Below are 17,545 nucleotides of genomic sequence, written 5' to 3'. Positions count from 1 at the left end.
GCGAAAAAATAAAAGATATAATGTGTCCTTAAGCGATGAAGAATCTGATGAGGAGGAGAAATCTAATGATGAAGATAATCACACCTCCTTGACTGCATTGCTGATAGAAAAACACTGCCTACAAGTGAACCCTTTAGGTGTTGCCCTAGGTGTTGCCACACCTGGTCGCAACATCTGCAAAAATTCAGTCTGCTTAAAATCTGCAACTTCTGAAAACCCCAATGCAGATGATGACTTGGATGATGATGGTGAAGAAATCACTCTTGAGAGTGTCCATAAGCTTTATGAGGAGTTGTATGCCGATTGGACCAAAAGAAACAAGTTGAATTCAAGTCTCATGAAGGAGAACACTGATCTAAAAGCCGTGGTTGCCAAACTTAAAGTAATCTTGAGCAAAAAAGACTTAGAATTGGGTAAGACCAAAGAAGAGCTTCAAAAGGCAACTGAAACATTGACAAAGTTCAACTCGAGCACGTCTAAACTTGAGTCCATACTTTTGATGGGAAGAGATGACAAGAAAGGCTTATGTTTCAAAGACAGCGTTTTTGAAATTGGTGAATCATCAAAATCTCCTGTCTTTGTGAAAGGAAAAACTGAAACATTCACACCGCCACAAACTACATCTTCAACTAAAAGCTCTTCACCGAAAAGACAACATGCTACACATACCCCTAAGAAAAGAAAACGCAGGTATGTTTGTCATTACTGTTTTAAGGCTGGACATATAAGGGCATATTGTTTTAAACTCAGGAAAGACCGCATGAATCAAAAGGCGAGTCAGATGTTGCCCCGAATGTTGCACAACATTTCCCACAACACCTCCTATCATCGACCTACAGTAAGACAAATTTGGGTCCCGAAGGTAAAAACTCACTGTAATGTTGTTTATACTTCACTGAAAACTAACACTGCAGGTCATTGGTACTTTGATAGTGGAAGCTCACGCCATATGACAGGATCACGAGAATATCTCATCGATTATGTTGAGCAAAAAGGTGGTAGAGTGACCTATGGAGGGGGAGCTAAAGGAAAAATGGTTGAGAAGGGCACTTTGAACGTTGAAGGACTACCTAAGCTTCACAATGTGCTTCATGTTGAAGGATTAAATTCGAATCTTATAAGCATAAGCCAATTGTGTGATGACAATCTACTTGTTAAGTTTGATAAACATAACTGTGAAGTTTTCAATGAAGCTAACAAATGCATTATGACAGGTACAAGGTCCTCAGACAATTGCTACCAAATAGGTGAAGAACTTTCATGCAAACATGTGCAAATCACCGAACTTGACCTGTGGCATCAAAAACTCGGACATGCAAATTTCAAAACCTTGAAGAACTTAAGTAAGTACGATGCAGTAGGAGGTATGCCTAATATTTCATCTGGAATCCCATATGTGTGCGGAGATTGTCAAAAAGGAAAGCAGACTCGCGTGTCGCACCCAGTGTTGCCAACATCTGGGACAACACGCTGTCTGGAATTACTACACATGGATCTTATGGGTCCTATGGAAGTTGAAAGCCTCGGAGGTAAGAAATATTCCTTTGTATGCGTTGATGATTTCTCACGTTTTTCATGGGTTAGATTTATTAGAGAGAAATCAGATACCTTCGATGTATTCACAAATTTGATCAAAAGAATCATCAACTTCCACAACTTGAAGGTAAGAAAGATCAGAACTGATCACGGTAAAGAATTTGAAAACATTTCATTTTCATCCTTCTGTAGCAGGAAAGGTATTTCACACGAATTTTTGGCACCAAAAACACCACAACAAAATGGCATTGCCGAACGTAAGAACAGAACTTTGCAAGAAATGGCAAGGGTGATGCTAGCTTCAAAGAATATCTCAAAGCGTTTTTGGGCAGAAGCCCTTAATACAGCATGCCATAGTTCGAATAGGGTCTATTTAAGAAGTGGATCAACCATGACTTCTTATGAAATAATCATGGGAAGAAAGCCTAACCTTAAATATTTTCATGTTTTTGGCTGTGTGTATTACACCTTGAATGACAGAGATCAACTTGCTAAATTTGATTCAAAGAGTGACAAGTGTTTATTTTTGGGTTATGCCACTAATAGTCGTGCTTATCGAATGTTTAACTTAAGAACTAGAACTATTCTGAAATCTATTAATGTTGTTTTTGATGATTGTGCAGATCTCAGGAAGAAAACTGCTGAAGATGAAGTTGAAGACCTTCTGGAGAATCAAATGCCACTGGGAAATACAGATGTTCAACATATGAAAATGAAGTCACTAACTCACAAGAAGATGATCACATCGATGATGAGGCAGTAGATGATGGACCAAACATTCCAAGCAAAATTCAGAGGAATCATCCATCATCTCAAATAATTGGACATATACAAGAAAACGTTCAAACCCGTGAGAAAGAAAAAGTCGATTACCGAAAAATGGCTGGACTCATATGCATGAGCTTTACATATTCACAGGTTAGATTTTCATGTTTTGTATCCAATGTCGAACCTAAAAATGTTGATGAAGCCTTAAAAGATGAATTTTGGATTAATGCAATGCATGATGAGCTTGAGAAATTTGTTCGAAATGATGTTTGGACTTTGGTTCCACCTCCTGACCATGGGAATGTAATTGGACAAAATGGATTTTTAAAAATAAAACTGATGATTCGGGGAACATCATTCGAAACAAAGCAAGGTTGGTCGCTCAAGGGTACACACAGGTTGAAGGGGTTGATTTTGATGAAACCTTTGCACCTGTTGCCCGTATTGAGTCAATCCGACTTTTGCTAGCCATTGCATGCTTTATGAAAATCAAACTGTTTCAAATGGACGTTAACAGTGCATTTCTGAATGGTATCTTGTGTGAAGAAGTATATGTTAGACAGTCTAAAGGATTCAAATATCCACATAATCTTGATCATGTGTACAAGTTAAAAAAGGCTCTCTATGGCTTGAAGCAAGCACCCCGTGCTTGGTATGGCAGACTGACTGAATACCTACTCGAAATCGGATTCAAAAGAGGTGAGGTAGATAAGACTCTGTTTATTCAAAAATCCAAAGGTGAGATCCTTATTTGTCAAATCTATGTTGATGATATTATTTTCGGTTCTTCATCCCAAAGCATGCAAATGATTTTGTTGAATGCATGTCTACTACATTTGAAATGAGTATGGTTGGTGAATTACACTTCTTTCTTGGCTTACAAATCAAACAAATGCATGATGACATCTTCTTGTGCCAAAGTAAGTACGCCAAAAATCTGATAAAGAAATTTGCTAATGAGAACACCAAGCACATAAAGACACCTATGGGTTCAAATGAAAAATTATCCAAAGACGATGCTGCCGAAAATGTTGACAACACCCTATATCGCAGCATCATAGGAAGTCTCTTGTATTTGACTGCTAGCCGACCTGACTTAATGTTTAGTGTTTGTTTGTGTGCTAGATACCAATCTAATCCTAAGATTTCTCACTTAAAAGCCGTAAAACATATCTTAAGATACATAGCCGGAACCATAGACTTAGGGTTATGGTATACACACGAAACCAACTCAAATCTAGTAGGGTTCTCAGATGCCGATTGGGCTGGGGACTTGGATGATAGAAAAAGCACTTCTGGGGGCTGCTTTTATCTAGGCAATAATCTGATTTCTTGGCATAGTCGAAAACAGAATTGTGTTTCACTCTCCACTGCTGAATCAGAATATGTGGCAGCTGGAAATGCGTGCACCCAACTTTTGTGGATGAATCAAATGATAGAAGATTATGGGCTTAAGAGTGAATCCTTAGTCGTATACTGTGATAACTCTAGTGCAATTAACATTTCGAAAAATCCAGTACAACACTCTCGAACAAAGCACATTGACATAAGGCATCATTTTATTCGAGACCTAGTAGAAAAAAGATTGATTAGAATTGAATTTGTTGATACAAATAACCAACTGGCCGACATATTCACAAAAGCATTAGACTTTGAGAGATTCTCCAACCTTAGGAAATCTCTCAGCATGTGTTCTGCCTAATCATTTTCGGATGTTGTCTCAGATGTTACAACATCGCGGACAACATCTCATTTGCATGTGCATTTTTAGGACTTAGGCATACAGCATTGCATTCATCCTGTGATATGTTGTGTTGAAACTGTGTAGCATAATTTTCTGATGCACCTACAATTCCTTGCTATCTTTTATATCTTCACACCTATACATGCGAACTTTGTCACCTAATCGATGTGACAAGTAACCCGAGAGATTGGAATACAATCATTAATTATGTTGGGTCTGTGATTAGAAGGAAAGATGGAAAAAGCTGCCTAAAAGAACCCAATGAAGGTTGTGCTTTTAGTGTGGGAGCTACCCCTTCTAAACTTTACATATAAATAGGAGAAAGTGGAAAAAGCTACCTAGGAGAGTCCAATGAAGACTGTTCTTCTAGTGTGGGAGCTACCACTCCTATGATCATAAAATGTGTAAATCATTGAGTGTGAAGAAAAATTTAAAATTGTTTTCTGGAATTGTACGTGTTGTCAGGCGATGTTGCCAACATTTGTGACAACACCTCATCTGTAAGCATATCTCATATTTGTTCTCATGTTTCTATTAATGCTACATTCTGTTATTAAGCATCCGTAAGTCATGCATAAACATAAACATTGTGAAATCTGTCATGTCATAAGGATATTCGTATGACGACAAACGAAAATTCTATGAAAATTCAATTTTTGCAGTTTTTCGAATACATGTGATCCTTGATGACTAGTGGTGCTAAAATTTGATGTGGAGTTAATTCTGGAATTTTTGAAAAATTGTTAGACATGTTTATAACAGTAACCTTCGAAGGTAGTAACGGTAAAATTTTTTTTCGTTCTTTTTTTACCGTTGGAACTGAGTCAATTACTAAAATTATTACCGTTGCACTGCTCGTTAATGATTTTTCTCTCATTTTTGTTACACCGCCTCACACAAATCATTCGCATTTTTCACTATTGTGCCAACCCTCGCATTCATCTATTGAAATCTCGAATTACTCTCTGCAATTCTCCCCTGTTTTCTTCACTCATTTTCGATTTACAAACAATGGCAGGAAAGGGCTTTGATCCTCATGATATTCGAAACGAAATGGGACACACAGACGATGTTGCCCCCAACGAGACAACATCTCCTGCAATACCCTCTGTTGGGCCGCACCTACCATTGATCCTCGCTGTTGAAGAACCAGTGCCCTTGGAGATTATTGAACCAGGTGAGCCCGGAAATCCACAGGATGTTGATAGCCCACCAATAATCCAAGTGTTCAATCCTCCGCGTCAGCCAGTTCGGCGCTCCAAAAGACAAGCAGGGTATAACCTGATTTGACCACCTCGAAGCGATTTCGTCGTAAAGGAGAGGAGCTCAGCCGATCGTCTCTTGCTGACCCTGAAAATTCCTCAGGAGATGATTCTGACGATGCAGATTACGAATTTGTGGCCCACAAGAAGACTGCACCGCCGCCGACGGAAAGTAGCTCTTCCCCTAGCAAAGCCACTGAATCTGTTGAGGAAACATCTTCTGTTCCTCCACAAAGGCCCTCTCCATCTACTGAAGAAGAAATCACATTGGCCCAATTTATGGCAAACCTGAAAAATCAAAAATCTGAAGCTCCTGCTGCTCATCAAGACTCTGAGAAGCCCACTGATTCGAGCAGTTCTGCCGATACACCTGATGCGGTAGATGAAATCCCTGACGAACAAGAGCCTCTGGCCGAGAATGTTGTCGAGGATGTTGAAGACACCTCTGACAACACTGACCTCGGCGAATATGATCTGGTCAGTAGCTTCAATCCCAAATTTTATTCTGAGAATTCGTTTTCCAACTGGGATCTCTACACCAACAGAGAGTTTATTGAAGAACGCAACGCTGATATGGTAGCTTTCTCCCGATACAATCTGATCGAGTTTCTTCAAACTCGCGGTCTGCTATCCACCGTTTCATCAGTTGTGCCATATTGCCATAAAGCTGTGCTTGAATTTTATGGCAATCTCTCATCCGGTGTCAGCAACCCAAGATCGGCCAAATTTGGGCGAGTTTTTGTCCGAAACAAGGTATACAATTTCGAACCGCAGATCATCAATGATTATTACCGCACCCCGGTTGTTGCTGAAGGCCCTCCACCAGATCTTGATGAGGTAATTACTGTACTAACTGGGGGTGTGATCACCAAATTTCCACCCCATCCACACAAGGTTTCAGGTGCAAAACTCACATCCCTATACTCAGTTCTGCACAAGGTGGCCATCAGAAATTGGACCCCGACCACAAACACCACGGTGGTTACCAAATCTCAAGCTCTGACTCTGTTTGCCATTGGCAAAGGCACCTTGAACTTTGGGCGTATGGTCTTTTACACTGTTATGCAGTATGCTGATGGTGGATTGAAGTTGTCCAAACTCCCATTTCCCAGTCTGATCTATGGGATACTGTCATCCCAGGGGTTTGTTCGAAATGTTAATGAGGGACTTTTTGACTCCAGTGAAAACATCAAAATTGCCACTGCCCTGCTCAAAGGCACTCGAAAGGTTGATCTCCCTTGGTCTGCATCACCTCTCGGGACAACCTCCGGACCCTCTCAACATGCCCCTGCCCCAGCACCTCCTGCCACTGGCCCTTCTCCCAGTTCCTCATCTCAAACCCCTAAAACTGGCTATGTGAAAATTACTGTTGCAGGCGCTCAGACACATCTCGATCAAGCTCTCAAGAAAATTTCCCAGGCTAAGGCTGACTTGGCCTACTATGAGAGTTTGGCTGCTGCCATTACTGTAATGTTATAAATGGCCGTTCATGGACAAAAAGGGGGAGATAATCAAACTGGTGCTGGTACGTCAGGAACCAAGGATAATGTTGAGGAAGAAGACGGTGATGAGGATGATTCTGAAACGGAGGATGAAGATGATAGTGATAGTATTTAGAGTTTTCTGTCTAATGTTTCTATTGCTACTCTTTTGTGTCTGTTAATGTTTTTGCTAGTATTCTTTTTTTTGGCTAATATCTCTGCCTAGGTTCATATCTAAACTGTTAATGGAATAATTGCAGGTGTTGTGTCAAGTGTCTCCAAAAAATTCTAACAACACCTTTACTAACAGTAATTTAGTCAGGGGGAGAATACAAGGATAATTGAGTTTGATCTCATTTTGTCCAAGAAAGGCAAAAAAGGGGAGATTGAAGGGAAATAATTTAACCGAGCTTAATTGATATATTCTATTGATTTGAATTATTTTCCCTAATTTACTTTCCTTTTGTGATTTGATTGACTAAATATTTTAGTATGGTTTTACCTTTCTTAGATGATGAGATATTGATTCAAATATATTCGAAGATTTGATTATTAGTAATAGCAAATTGATTAGATATGGTATTAGTGTTTAAAAAAGAGTTTATTCCTAATAAAACTCTTACTTTCCTTGTATTTTAGGTTTCCTTGTGGAGATAGGATTCTTCACCTATAAATAAGAGGTAAAGATCATTGATAAAGGTTGTTTCGATATTGACTATACACACCTACACGTAGCAGAGTTTTTGCTAAGCAAAATAATTCTCGAAGCCGTTGCTGTTTGAAGTGGTGATCGCCGTGTTGCTCTGAATGTTGCCAACATCTACATACAACATCCGTAACGATGTTGACTGAAGATTGCTTCTGATTGATCGTGCTTTTCGGGACCACGCTTTGTTTTGCTTTCTTGATTAAGTTTTTGTTTTGGTTATTTTTTTTTTTGAAAGCATTTGTTTTCTCAAAGTATTGAGGAAATTGATTTTCGTGGAATTCACTAGTGATAGGTTTTTGTGTAAACGATTTGGTTTTCTAGTGATTAATTTTTGCCATAAGGCACCGCACAAGTATTTATTATATACTTGTGCAAATTTAATCTTGTCAATCGATTTATTTCGAGTCAATTTGTGTTATAAAAAGATTCCGTTGTATGAAGATGTTGTCCGAGATGTTGTAACATTTGGCACAACATTTAATTCTGACAAAACACAAATTTACTACTTTTACTCTTATTCTGATATTTTCATTATTTATTGATATCTGTCGGACAAAATAATCCTTACAGTTGCGAATTGCCTTATCTTTTCCATTAGTTTTTCTTTTTTTTCAAAATGATTCCAAACCAACTTATAGTATTTTGTGAACATGTGGAACCTCATGATTTACATCAGATAGGGGTACTTCGTTTTCTATTGCAGGATCTATTTTGTTGATCTGAAAGTAGTGGTGTTGTATGTTAAAAAAGAAAGAAAGAAAAAACTAAAATAGAGAACATAACAGTACGGCTTTCTTGTTCAAACTTCAGAGAAATGGAAATTAATATTAGAAATATCACTAACAATTTTTCATCTTTCGACTCATGTATTCAAATAAGATTAAGATTTAAAAATTCATAATTCAAAATGACAAATGCCTTGACAGTTCACGCTTCGTCCCTTGTTGGAAATTTTTATTTCATCTTCTTTTCGTCCAAAAAAAAAAGTTGATTTTTAAAAATGTTTAATGCTCAGTTACATGGGGAACAAAAGGGAAAGAAACATAGCAAATTTTGTAAAAGTAGAAGATGAAGAAGCGGGCAGGTGAAAATGAAAATCATGTAAAATCAAATTGAAGAGGTGGTGAAAAAAAAGTAAAGACAAAAGCAATAAACACTACTTAGCATTATTCTATCATATCCGTCTCCATTTCCGAATCCGAAAATCTCCGTACCTGATTGCCAGAGTATTTAATTAAGTCCAAAAAATCTCTCTATACCATTTCCAAAATAAATAATCTTAACAAAATTTATAAATATTTCGTTTGAGTTAACAACACTGACTTAGAATTCTTGTGCAGAAAATACTGACTGAGACTGTTTTAACACGAAATGTCTTATAACAAAAATCATCATCCTTTCTGCCAGATCTTATAATTCTGGTAATGCGCATGAATTGTAACATTTTATTGAGAATCAATGACTGTCAGTACGAAAAATTTTATCTGATAATTTAGTTGAGCTCTGATTTTTAATCATTGAGTAAAATGACAAAATTAGGAGAATGTTCAGATTTGAGTAAGCTGATCAACTGAAATAAATTGTTAGCATTTTGGCTCTCTCTTTTGTCCTTTGATCAGTTTGGTTATCAGTACACCTTTTTGTCTTTGAATAATGCCATGTCAGTTTGACTAGCTAGTCAATTGGACTCTTATTAACTTAGAATTTGATCGTGAATATTCAGTTTACTTCTTGAATTCAGTTTAGTTAGGGTCTATAATTATCTATTGGATCAGCAGTCTTGATAAATAACAAAACTTAAATGTTTTAACATTTTTTATTATGATTTTTCTGATAAAAAAATTCTTTGATTATATTAAAATCCAAAATATCATAACAAAAATAGTATTTTTAATCGATTGTGGGTTGGTGGACCAAATCAGTTATCATATTTTTCTAAAGAAATATATATATACACACCAACCTACGCGTGGATCGTATTTTGTGAACCGAATCAGTTTAGATTGAATTTGCGAATTTCCAATAAATAAATACCGTTGATTGGGTTGATTGCCCAATCCACATATTATCGTCACGTAATGAAAATGGATCGGGTATAAATGGGCAGGTGAGCTTCAGAATGGTCCAATAAAATCTAAGCGGGCCACGAACAAATTATAAGGCCCACAAGATTAGACTGCAAAGGACTGGCTATTAACATCACTATATTGCCTCACTAGGTATAATAAGTCATAATTAAAGGTTCAATCTTGATTATAACAAAAAGATAACAATTAATTAATCAAAAAACTTTTGTGAGTCGATTTCACAAGTCAATTTTGTAAGAATTATCTCCTATTTTGGTCACTCGTGAAAAAATATAATTTTTTATGCCAAAAGTATTAGTCACTAGGTATAATAAGTCATAATTAAAGGTTTATTGAGATGTGAACTAAGAGCACAATGATCAATTTAGCTGCTCGCAAGTATGTCTTAGCATTGTAAAAAAAATTTGTATCTGTTGTTTGTCAACTCCAGTCCAAATATATATATATATATATATATCTATAGAATAAACGGGTAATAGGATGTTGATACATATAGACATAGAATTCAACTCAATTTATTGATCATTACATAGAATTCAAGTAAAATATTATATGAAAGTATGATTTCTTCTATTCCCCTTTTAAGTTGAGAATTGGAGGATTTTGTAATTGGGTGGCTTCAAAAAGAAGAAGGATTTTTTGTCTACAGTAACTGACTTTATTCCTTCTTCCTTATATCAAAAACCCAACCAAAATGTAATTATCTCCAAGAACACAAAAATGTCTGTTATGCTTAATATCATTAGTTTATTCGGGTTCAATTCCGGTCGTTCGCCCCAGACTAAAAAAAAAGATTTTTTTTAGTGAACGTATCACAACTAACTCTTATTTCTTTTTTGTAAAGCCGAAAAAATAAATTCTATTTTCTCGTCTATTTACTACGGCGACGAACAATCAAATTATCACTATATTCATTCCTTTTTATACTTCTTTTTCCAAGTGCAGGATAACCCCAAGGGGTCTTCATGAAGCTATTAATTAAAAGAGTAAATCTCTTGTTAGACGGTTTCATATATCTTTATTCGCGAAACAAGTCAATCATGTTCATATTTCAATAATAATTAATATTTTAAATTTAAATCTTGATTGTTAATGCTAAGATTGCAATNATGTATGTATATTGGTGTATACGGTGCATGTACGTACATACACATACATGTTATATGCATGCATCACACATACTCATACATGGATGTGTACCTTGAAAAATTAATGTGTATATATGGATGTGTCATGTGTATGTGTTACTTCATGCTTATTAATCTATGGCCACAATATATAATTAAGTACATATATATAAATTATCTCTTTCTTTTTAATTTTTTTTTAATTGGGTGAATGGGACGAAGCCAGCATCTTGATTTAGCTCTACCTATAAATTTATCATTAGAATACAAGTATTAAAGAGACTATATATATATATATATATATAAAAGCAAATTGAAAATTTTTAATTGAAAAATGTCTGTGTGTAATAAATACGAAATTGTTGTCTTTTTCAATCGAGAAAGACGCTAAAGTGAGTTAGAACCAAGAGTTTAAATTCTGTTTCCTATCAAGTCAATGGATCAGTGTTAAGACTCAATTTGACAACAAACACATCACGATCAATTACAATCTTTCTTTTTAACAAACTTTTAATGTTGAGTTAGATTCAATTTTTAATTTTAACATAATATCAGAGCTCAACCTTTCCGTTATGTATTAAACTGGCCTATTAGTTACATGACAATATCTCGTAAACTTCGCACTCCAGTTGTTATTTTTTGGTTTGATAAGACTAATGTATTGTAAAATTTACGTTCCAGTTGTTCATTCTTGGGAGTATGAGGTGTGTTAGATGTCTTAAATTGGCTAGATTAAGTCCTTGTGAGTTGAATATATATGGACTTGAACAATTTTCTCATTGAGCTAACTTTTATAGTTGAGTTATATCCAACTCTCAACTTTAATATGATATTAGAACTCAAGCTCTATATGAATCACCCGATAATGTTTTGAAAACTTCACGATTCAGTTGTTCTGGGGGTGTGTGTTAGATGTCTCAAATCTTCTGAATTACCTTGAGAGTTAAATATATGAACTTGAACAATCATCTCTCATGAACTAACTTTTAGGGTTGAGTTAACTCCAAGTCCTAATCTTAACAAAACATATACACGCATGCATAAATACACACACACAAACACATGTAATATGTTCCATAATTGTTGAATCTTCCGTCATCGTTTGTATCATTAGCATTTATATCGAATTTTGTTATGTATTTATTTATATAAATTAAATACAAAAACTCATGTGAGATATGGGTCAATTATGTGAGACGAATATTCTATTTGAGTCACCATGAAAAATATTATTTTTGTATCAAAAGTTTACTTTTTATTGTAAATATAAGTATGATTGATCAATCTTACAAATAAAAATCTATGATATCATCTCACAAGATATTTACTCTAACTTAAATTCAATACAAACTGAAGAACAATATTTCAATGATTAAAAATATAGCATATATAATACTTACATCCATTGTCTTCAAACTTTGTCTCAAGTTTTTTTACTTTAAATATTGATGATTAAAAAAATCAATTAATTTAATTTCTTGGGACTTGTAATAATGCCAGATGCGATATAGGAAGAGAAAGACACAAAAGGATGAGTTAATACGGGCCCAGCCCAATTACAGAGGACAGTCCAACCCATTTCCAAATAACTCTGTCTCCCCCTATTAATTTGTTGTTTCAATGGTCATGTATATACCAATTCGCTTAGTGAAATTTCTTGACAAATTGTAGAATTTACATGCATGATTATATTAATATCATGTAGAGATAGATTTGTACTCAATTAAATAATAGCGTAGTTTATTTATTTATCTCTAAGGTTGTTACATATGATTCATCAATTGTAGATCCAACAGTTAGATTTTGATTTTGATTTTTTTTTTTGGGTAATGGGGAAGCCGTAGCCCCTACTAGTAGTAGTGTACTGGATAAACCTTTGGGTTGATCGGATGCAAATCACGTCAACCAAATAAACCATATTAGACAAGTTTTGTGTGTCATACTCGTCCAAGAAAGTGTTGGTAGTGAATAAAACATGCCAACCTTATAAGCGCTTGTGTTTTTCCAGCTTACGGGTCGACCTATGCACTTCATTTTACACCTCTCCTCGAACTAAGCCTCTAAATGAATACTTAAAAAAATTTATAGTGTTATGATTTTGGAAACAAACCCTATGATCATTTACTTGACAGAACATATAGGACATCTCGACATGTATGCAAGTGGTAATTAATTTCCAGCTACAATACATTTATCTCTTGCATGGAATCACAAAATATATAATTCAAATTTTAGTAGCTACAACGTTCTCTGTCTGTTGTCCACGCCGGATTAATGGTGTAATACTGTCACTTTAAAATTCTTTGCTGGTAGACTGATCGAAACGAACTAAACAACTTAGATTCGACGATGTTAGATGAAATCATCCTATAATTAGCTTTTAATTAGTAATGTTGTTGATGTCCATACAAATTACTGAAGAAATGCAGTATTGACTTCTACTTATGTAGTCATAAATGAGTGACAAATTTAAACAAACGATTTTATTTCATGATTATAATCACTGGATGCATGCATCTTAGCGTTGATGAAACACAGTATGAATAGTTATTAATAAACTCTTCACATGTAAATCNTATATATATGTATGTATATATATATATACACACTCCCACAAGAGTTACGACTTGTAGTTTACTGCTGAAGTTCTGGCTCTATCTTCTCTACTTCTCACTTGAAAAACTGATTAATTTTTATGGGAAAAGAGAAATTTTCATTCTTCTGTCACTCTCGAGCTCGTTTTTAAACTGCCTTTAAATGCGTAATATTGTGGAATGAATGCTGATTGATGAGCCCCGTAGCCTTCGCTCCCACCTCCTATTTTGTCTCAGATCGCAAAAATAATTAATCCCATCTCACAAGTGGATAAGAATTTCTTTGTAATCAGATCTCCACTTCTTCAGGATTTCTACTCATACCTGATCTTGTTGTGGGCGGATATATTAGAGCTACCCCTATGACTCATCAACTATTCTCCGCATCAACTGCACGTTTTTTCAACCCCTCGTATTCCGAATTTCACTCTTCTCTATCCACAGAATCTTTGAACAAGTAGCTGCAGTGGAGGTTACACAGTTGGGTTTGGATAGCGCAGTTATTTCTTTTCATTTTTTCTGGGTTTTTTTTTAAAACCGCCTGCTGGTTCTTGACTGTTGATCACAATACATCACAGAGATAAGTTCTGGTTAGTTATTAGTTATCATGGATGATTTCTTAAGGGAGATAGAGGGAAAATTAACTCATGATCCTTGTAGAAATAGAAATTTCGGAAGCACCAGATGGGTTCCGGGACCTGTGATCGTCGGTGCCGGGCCTTCAGGCCTGGCCGCAGCTGCTTGCTTGAAAGAAAAATGCGTTCCATCTCTAGTTCTTGAGAGATCCAGCTGCATAGCTTCCTTGTGGCAACTTAAAACCTATGATCGCTTGAAAATCCATTTACCGAAGCAATTTTGCGAGCTTCCTCTCATGTCTTTTCCTCTAGATTTCCCAACTTACCCTACCAAACAACAGTTCATTCAGTACTTAGAAGCCTATGCAAAGAGGTTCGAAATCAGGCCTATTTTCAATCATAGGGTTGTGAGTGCTGAGTTTGACCGGAATATTGGGTTTTGGAGGGTGAAAACAGCGGTAGCAGCAGAAGGGGCAGTAGAGGAGCAGGTGGAGTACGTGTCCCGCTGGCTTATAGTGGCGACGGGGGAGAATGCGGAGGCGGTGGTGCCGAAAATGGAAGGGACGGAGGAGTTTGATGGCGATGTGGTGCATACGAGTAGGTATAAGAATGGAGGGGTTTATAAAGGGAAAAAAGTGCTTGTTGTTGGATGTGGGAACTCTGGAATGGAGGTGTGTTTAGATCTCTGCAATCATAATGCCAGCCCTTCACTTGTTGTGAGAGATACGGTAAGATTTTCATTCAGTATTTGTCATTTGAACTTTTTTTGGGTATTTCCATGTTAATTGGAAAAACAAAGTGTGTTTTCATTTCAAAGAAGTTATACGAAAACAAGGCAAAGCCCAAGATTCTTGAATACTTTTTTCAGTACTTTTCATGTATTTTTTTATTATATATGTATTCAGTGTATCAAAAGGTTCGTATTTGCATGGAAAATTGACAGTATAAGAATAGTGGAGTTCATAGCTGTTCTGTGGGAGTGGGAGAAACTTTATTCTCAAGTTATAATGCTAAATGTTCAAAGATCTTTCTTCCTCACACAACTCTTTTTTTTTAAAAAAATTTCCCTTAATAAATAGAAAAGGAAAGTGAAACCCTATTTCGTAAAATCTTAAGAATTTCATTTTGATATTTTAATCATATAATTAGATCGATTAATTGCATTAATAACATTTATAATCCACCCATAACACCTCTTTTAGGTGCAGAAAGGAAACAACCTCCATGTTTTTCACTTTCTTGGGATTCTCAAGCATGCGCAACAATGTTGAAACGAATTTTAAATATTTTTTTTCACATTATATATAACTCTCTCTTTTGGCTAGCTGATCAAAGGGTTTTAAAAAAGAAGTTTAGAGATACTATAATTTTCAAGTAAATTTTATAAGATCTTTCTAAATTAGTTATTGATATATAATTTCTTTATGCTTTCCTTTATTTATTTATTTTTAATTCAGAGTTCCTTATTTTGTTAATGACTTAGCATTTTGCTATCAATTTAGGTCCACATTCTACCACAAGAGATGCTGGGAAGATCAACTTTCGGGTTGTCCATGTGGTTGCTAAAGTGGCTACCCATACAACTTGTCGACAGGATTTTATTGATCGTTTCATGGCTCATGCTAGGCGATACGAGCCGGTTTGGGTTGGACCGGCCTCAACTAGGCCCACTCGAGCTAAAAAACCTGTCAGGAAAGACACCAGTATTGGACGTTGGAACCCTTGATAAGATTAAAAGTGGAGACATCAAAGTACAGCTCCCTTAACAAATCATTGATTTGCTTTGCATTTGTTAAGTGGCAATTTTTAGCCTAACCAAAACCACCTTTTTTGTCCAAACAAATACAAAAAGAAAGGGTTTCTATATTTGGTTGAGATTGAATATGCACCGAAGATTCCACACACTACTTGATTAATATTACCTACCAACTTTGGTACGGTATTTTCGAACATATATTAATTTAAGCTGAATTTTTCGTTAATACATAGGTATTTCCCAGCATCCGGAGACTTGGGCATCGATCTGTCGAATTTGTTGATGGAAGAAGAGAGAGTTTTGACGCAATAATCCTAGCAACTGGTTACAAAAGCAATGTTCCATCTTGGCTAAAGGTACTGCATGTGAACTAATTTATGGTCCATTTTATCACATAATCTGTTTGCTTTTGCGAGTACCGTGTACTCAAAAAACTAATCTGTTCACCATTCGGACAGGAAAATGAAATGTTTTCAGACAAAGATGGCCTCCCAAAAAGGCCATTTCCCAATGGATGGAAAGGCGAATGTGGGCTATACGCCGTTGGGTTCACCAAACGCGGCCTTCTCGGTGCATCCATGGATGCTAAGAACATTGCAGATGACATCGGAACCTGTTGGAAGGAAGAAGCAAAGCATCTCTCGACCATGTCATGGCCATATTTAATGCAAAAGAGCAATTTTTGCTGATAAGTCGATATCATACGAGGTACAATATTATATGTGTGTAGGATTGACTCGATTCAAGTCTGATTAATGGAGAAAATTTTGGGTTGGCACCAAGAAGGGTTCAAGCTCCTGGTTATGGAGGGAAATCGAAATACCGATCCATGAAGGAAGGATTAAAAAATTTTACCGAGTGATTTGATCATGCCCGCAAAACATCAAAAAAATGGAGGGTTTTTGAGTGAAAACGCTCTTTTAGGCATGTAGTGTATAGATCTTGTACATTGACCATTCTCCCTAATTATTAGGTACTTGACTTTTAGTTAATAGGGTTAATTCTTGGCATATGTACGTATGTATCGGCAGTTGGTGTGTTTTACTTGATGTTTCATTAGTGAAAAAATATGTATATTTTGACGTTTGTGTTAATGCTTAATCCTGAAGAGNTATGTGAGAATTATAATAAAACATGATGGGGAAAGTCTGGTACCAAAATTCTATATGATCACTGCCTCATTTAGTGCAATTTTTATGGCTTCTGCCAATCTGGAATTGAAATGATTACATTCTCCAGCATTAGATCTTGGACCACAAGATTTAAATATAAACTGGGCAAAACTGACTGACAATTTATTAACAAGTCATGCATCAGATATAACTATATTTTATAATACAAAAAATTTATTTATCATTTTCACCATAAATTCAATACAAAATCTATTAAAATAATAATAAATCTTACTATATAATTGTTGTGAATATTAATATACGATATATTTGTTATATATTTATCATTATTCATTATTAATAGAGAAAGGTGTTAATGCATGTATATATTCACTAATTTCTTTGTGTCAATAGTTGAAGATGTTATGATCGGAAATGTATTAGAGGTGGAGTGAATAAACACTTTCAAATTTTTGCAATTAAAAGAGCTACAATAACTCGGTTCTTGAAATATTGAACACCGATAAATTAAATAGAGTTTGGATTTATAATCAAGCTGAAAAAACTCAAAATATTCCCTCGAAAAAATGAATAAACATTTTTAAATTTCTAAAAGATATTCAAGTTGAATGTGTAAAAACGGTTTGGTTAAAATATTTTATCAAACACTTTGCATGTAATATTTTGGTATTTGAAAGATACATAAAATGCTTCAATTACGCCTACCAAAAAAAGTAGCAAAAGTAAGTAAATGCAATAAATAAATGTGCACACATTTTTTATAGATGTTCGGA

General features: G+C 35.5%; 1 protein-coding gene across 1 annotated transcript; it reads left to right on the top strand.

Annotated features, from left to right (window-relative positions):
* The first annotated feature begins 13,313 nt into the window (after window positions 1-13,313).
* LOC140980140 (indole-3-pyruvate monooxygenase YUCCA6-like) lies at window positions 13,314-16,713 on the top strand. The gene is made up of 4 exons (XM_073445834.1): window positions 13,314-14,611; window positions 15,386-15,634; window positions 15,873-15,995; window positions 16,098-16,713. Exons 1-4 carry the CDS (start codon window positions 13,916-13,918, stop codon window positions 16,326-16,328), a joined length of 1,299 nt encoding a protein of 432 aa, XP_073301935.1. The 5' UTR covers window positions 13,314-13,915; the 3' UTR covers window positions 16,329-16,713.
* The last annotated feature ends 832 nt before the right edge of the window (window positions 16,714-17,545 follow it).

This window comes from Primulina huaijiensis, chromosome 7 (genome assembly GCF_012295235.1).
Source record: "Primulina huaijiensis isolate GDHJ02 chromosome 7, ASM1229523v2, whole genome shotgun sequence".
Classification (NCBI taxonomy): domain Eukaryota; kingdom Viridiplantae; phylum Streptophyta; class Magnoliopsida; order Lamiales; family Gesneriaceae; genus Primulina; species Primulina huaijiensis.
Note: the sequence above shows the minus strand (reverse complement) of the source record. Positions and strands in the feature narration are given on the sequence as shown.

Excerpts from the sequence above, each read along its gene's own strand:
- LOC140980140 (XM_073445834.1), top strand. The coding sequence starts at position 13,916 with ATGGATGATTTCTTAAGGGAGATAGAGGGAAAATTAACTCATGATCCT. Across the intron at positions 14,612-15,385 it reads CACTTGTTGTGAGAGATACG|GTCCACATTCTACCACAAGA; the intron begins GTAAGATTTTCA and ends CTATCAATTTAG. Across the intron at positions 15,996-16,097 it reads ATGTTCCATCTTGGCTAAAG|GAAAATGAAATGTTTTCAGA; the intron begins GTACTGCATGTG and ends CCATTCGGACAG.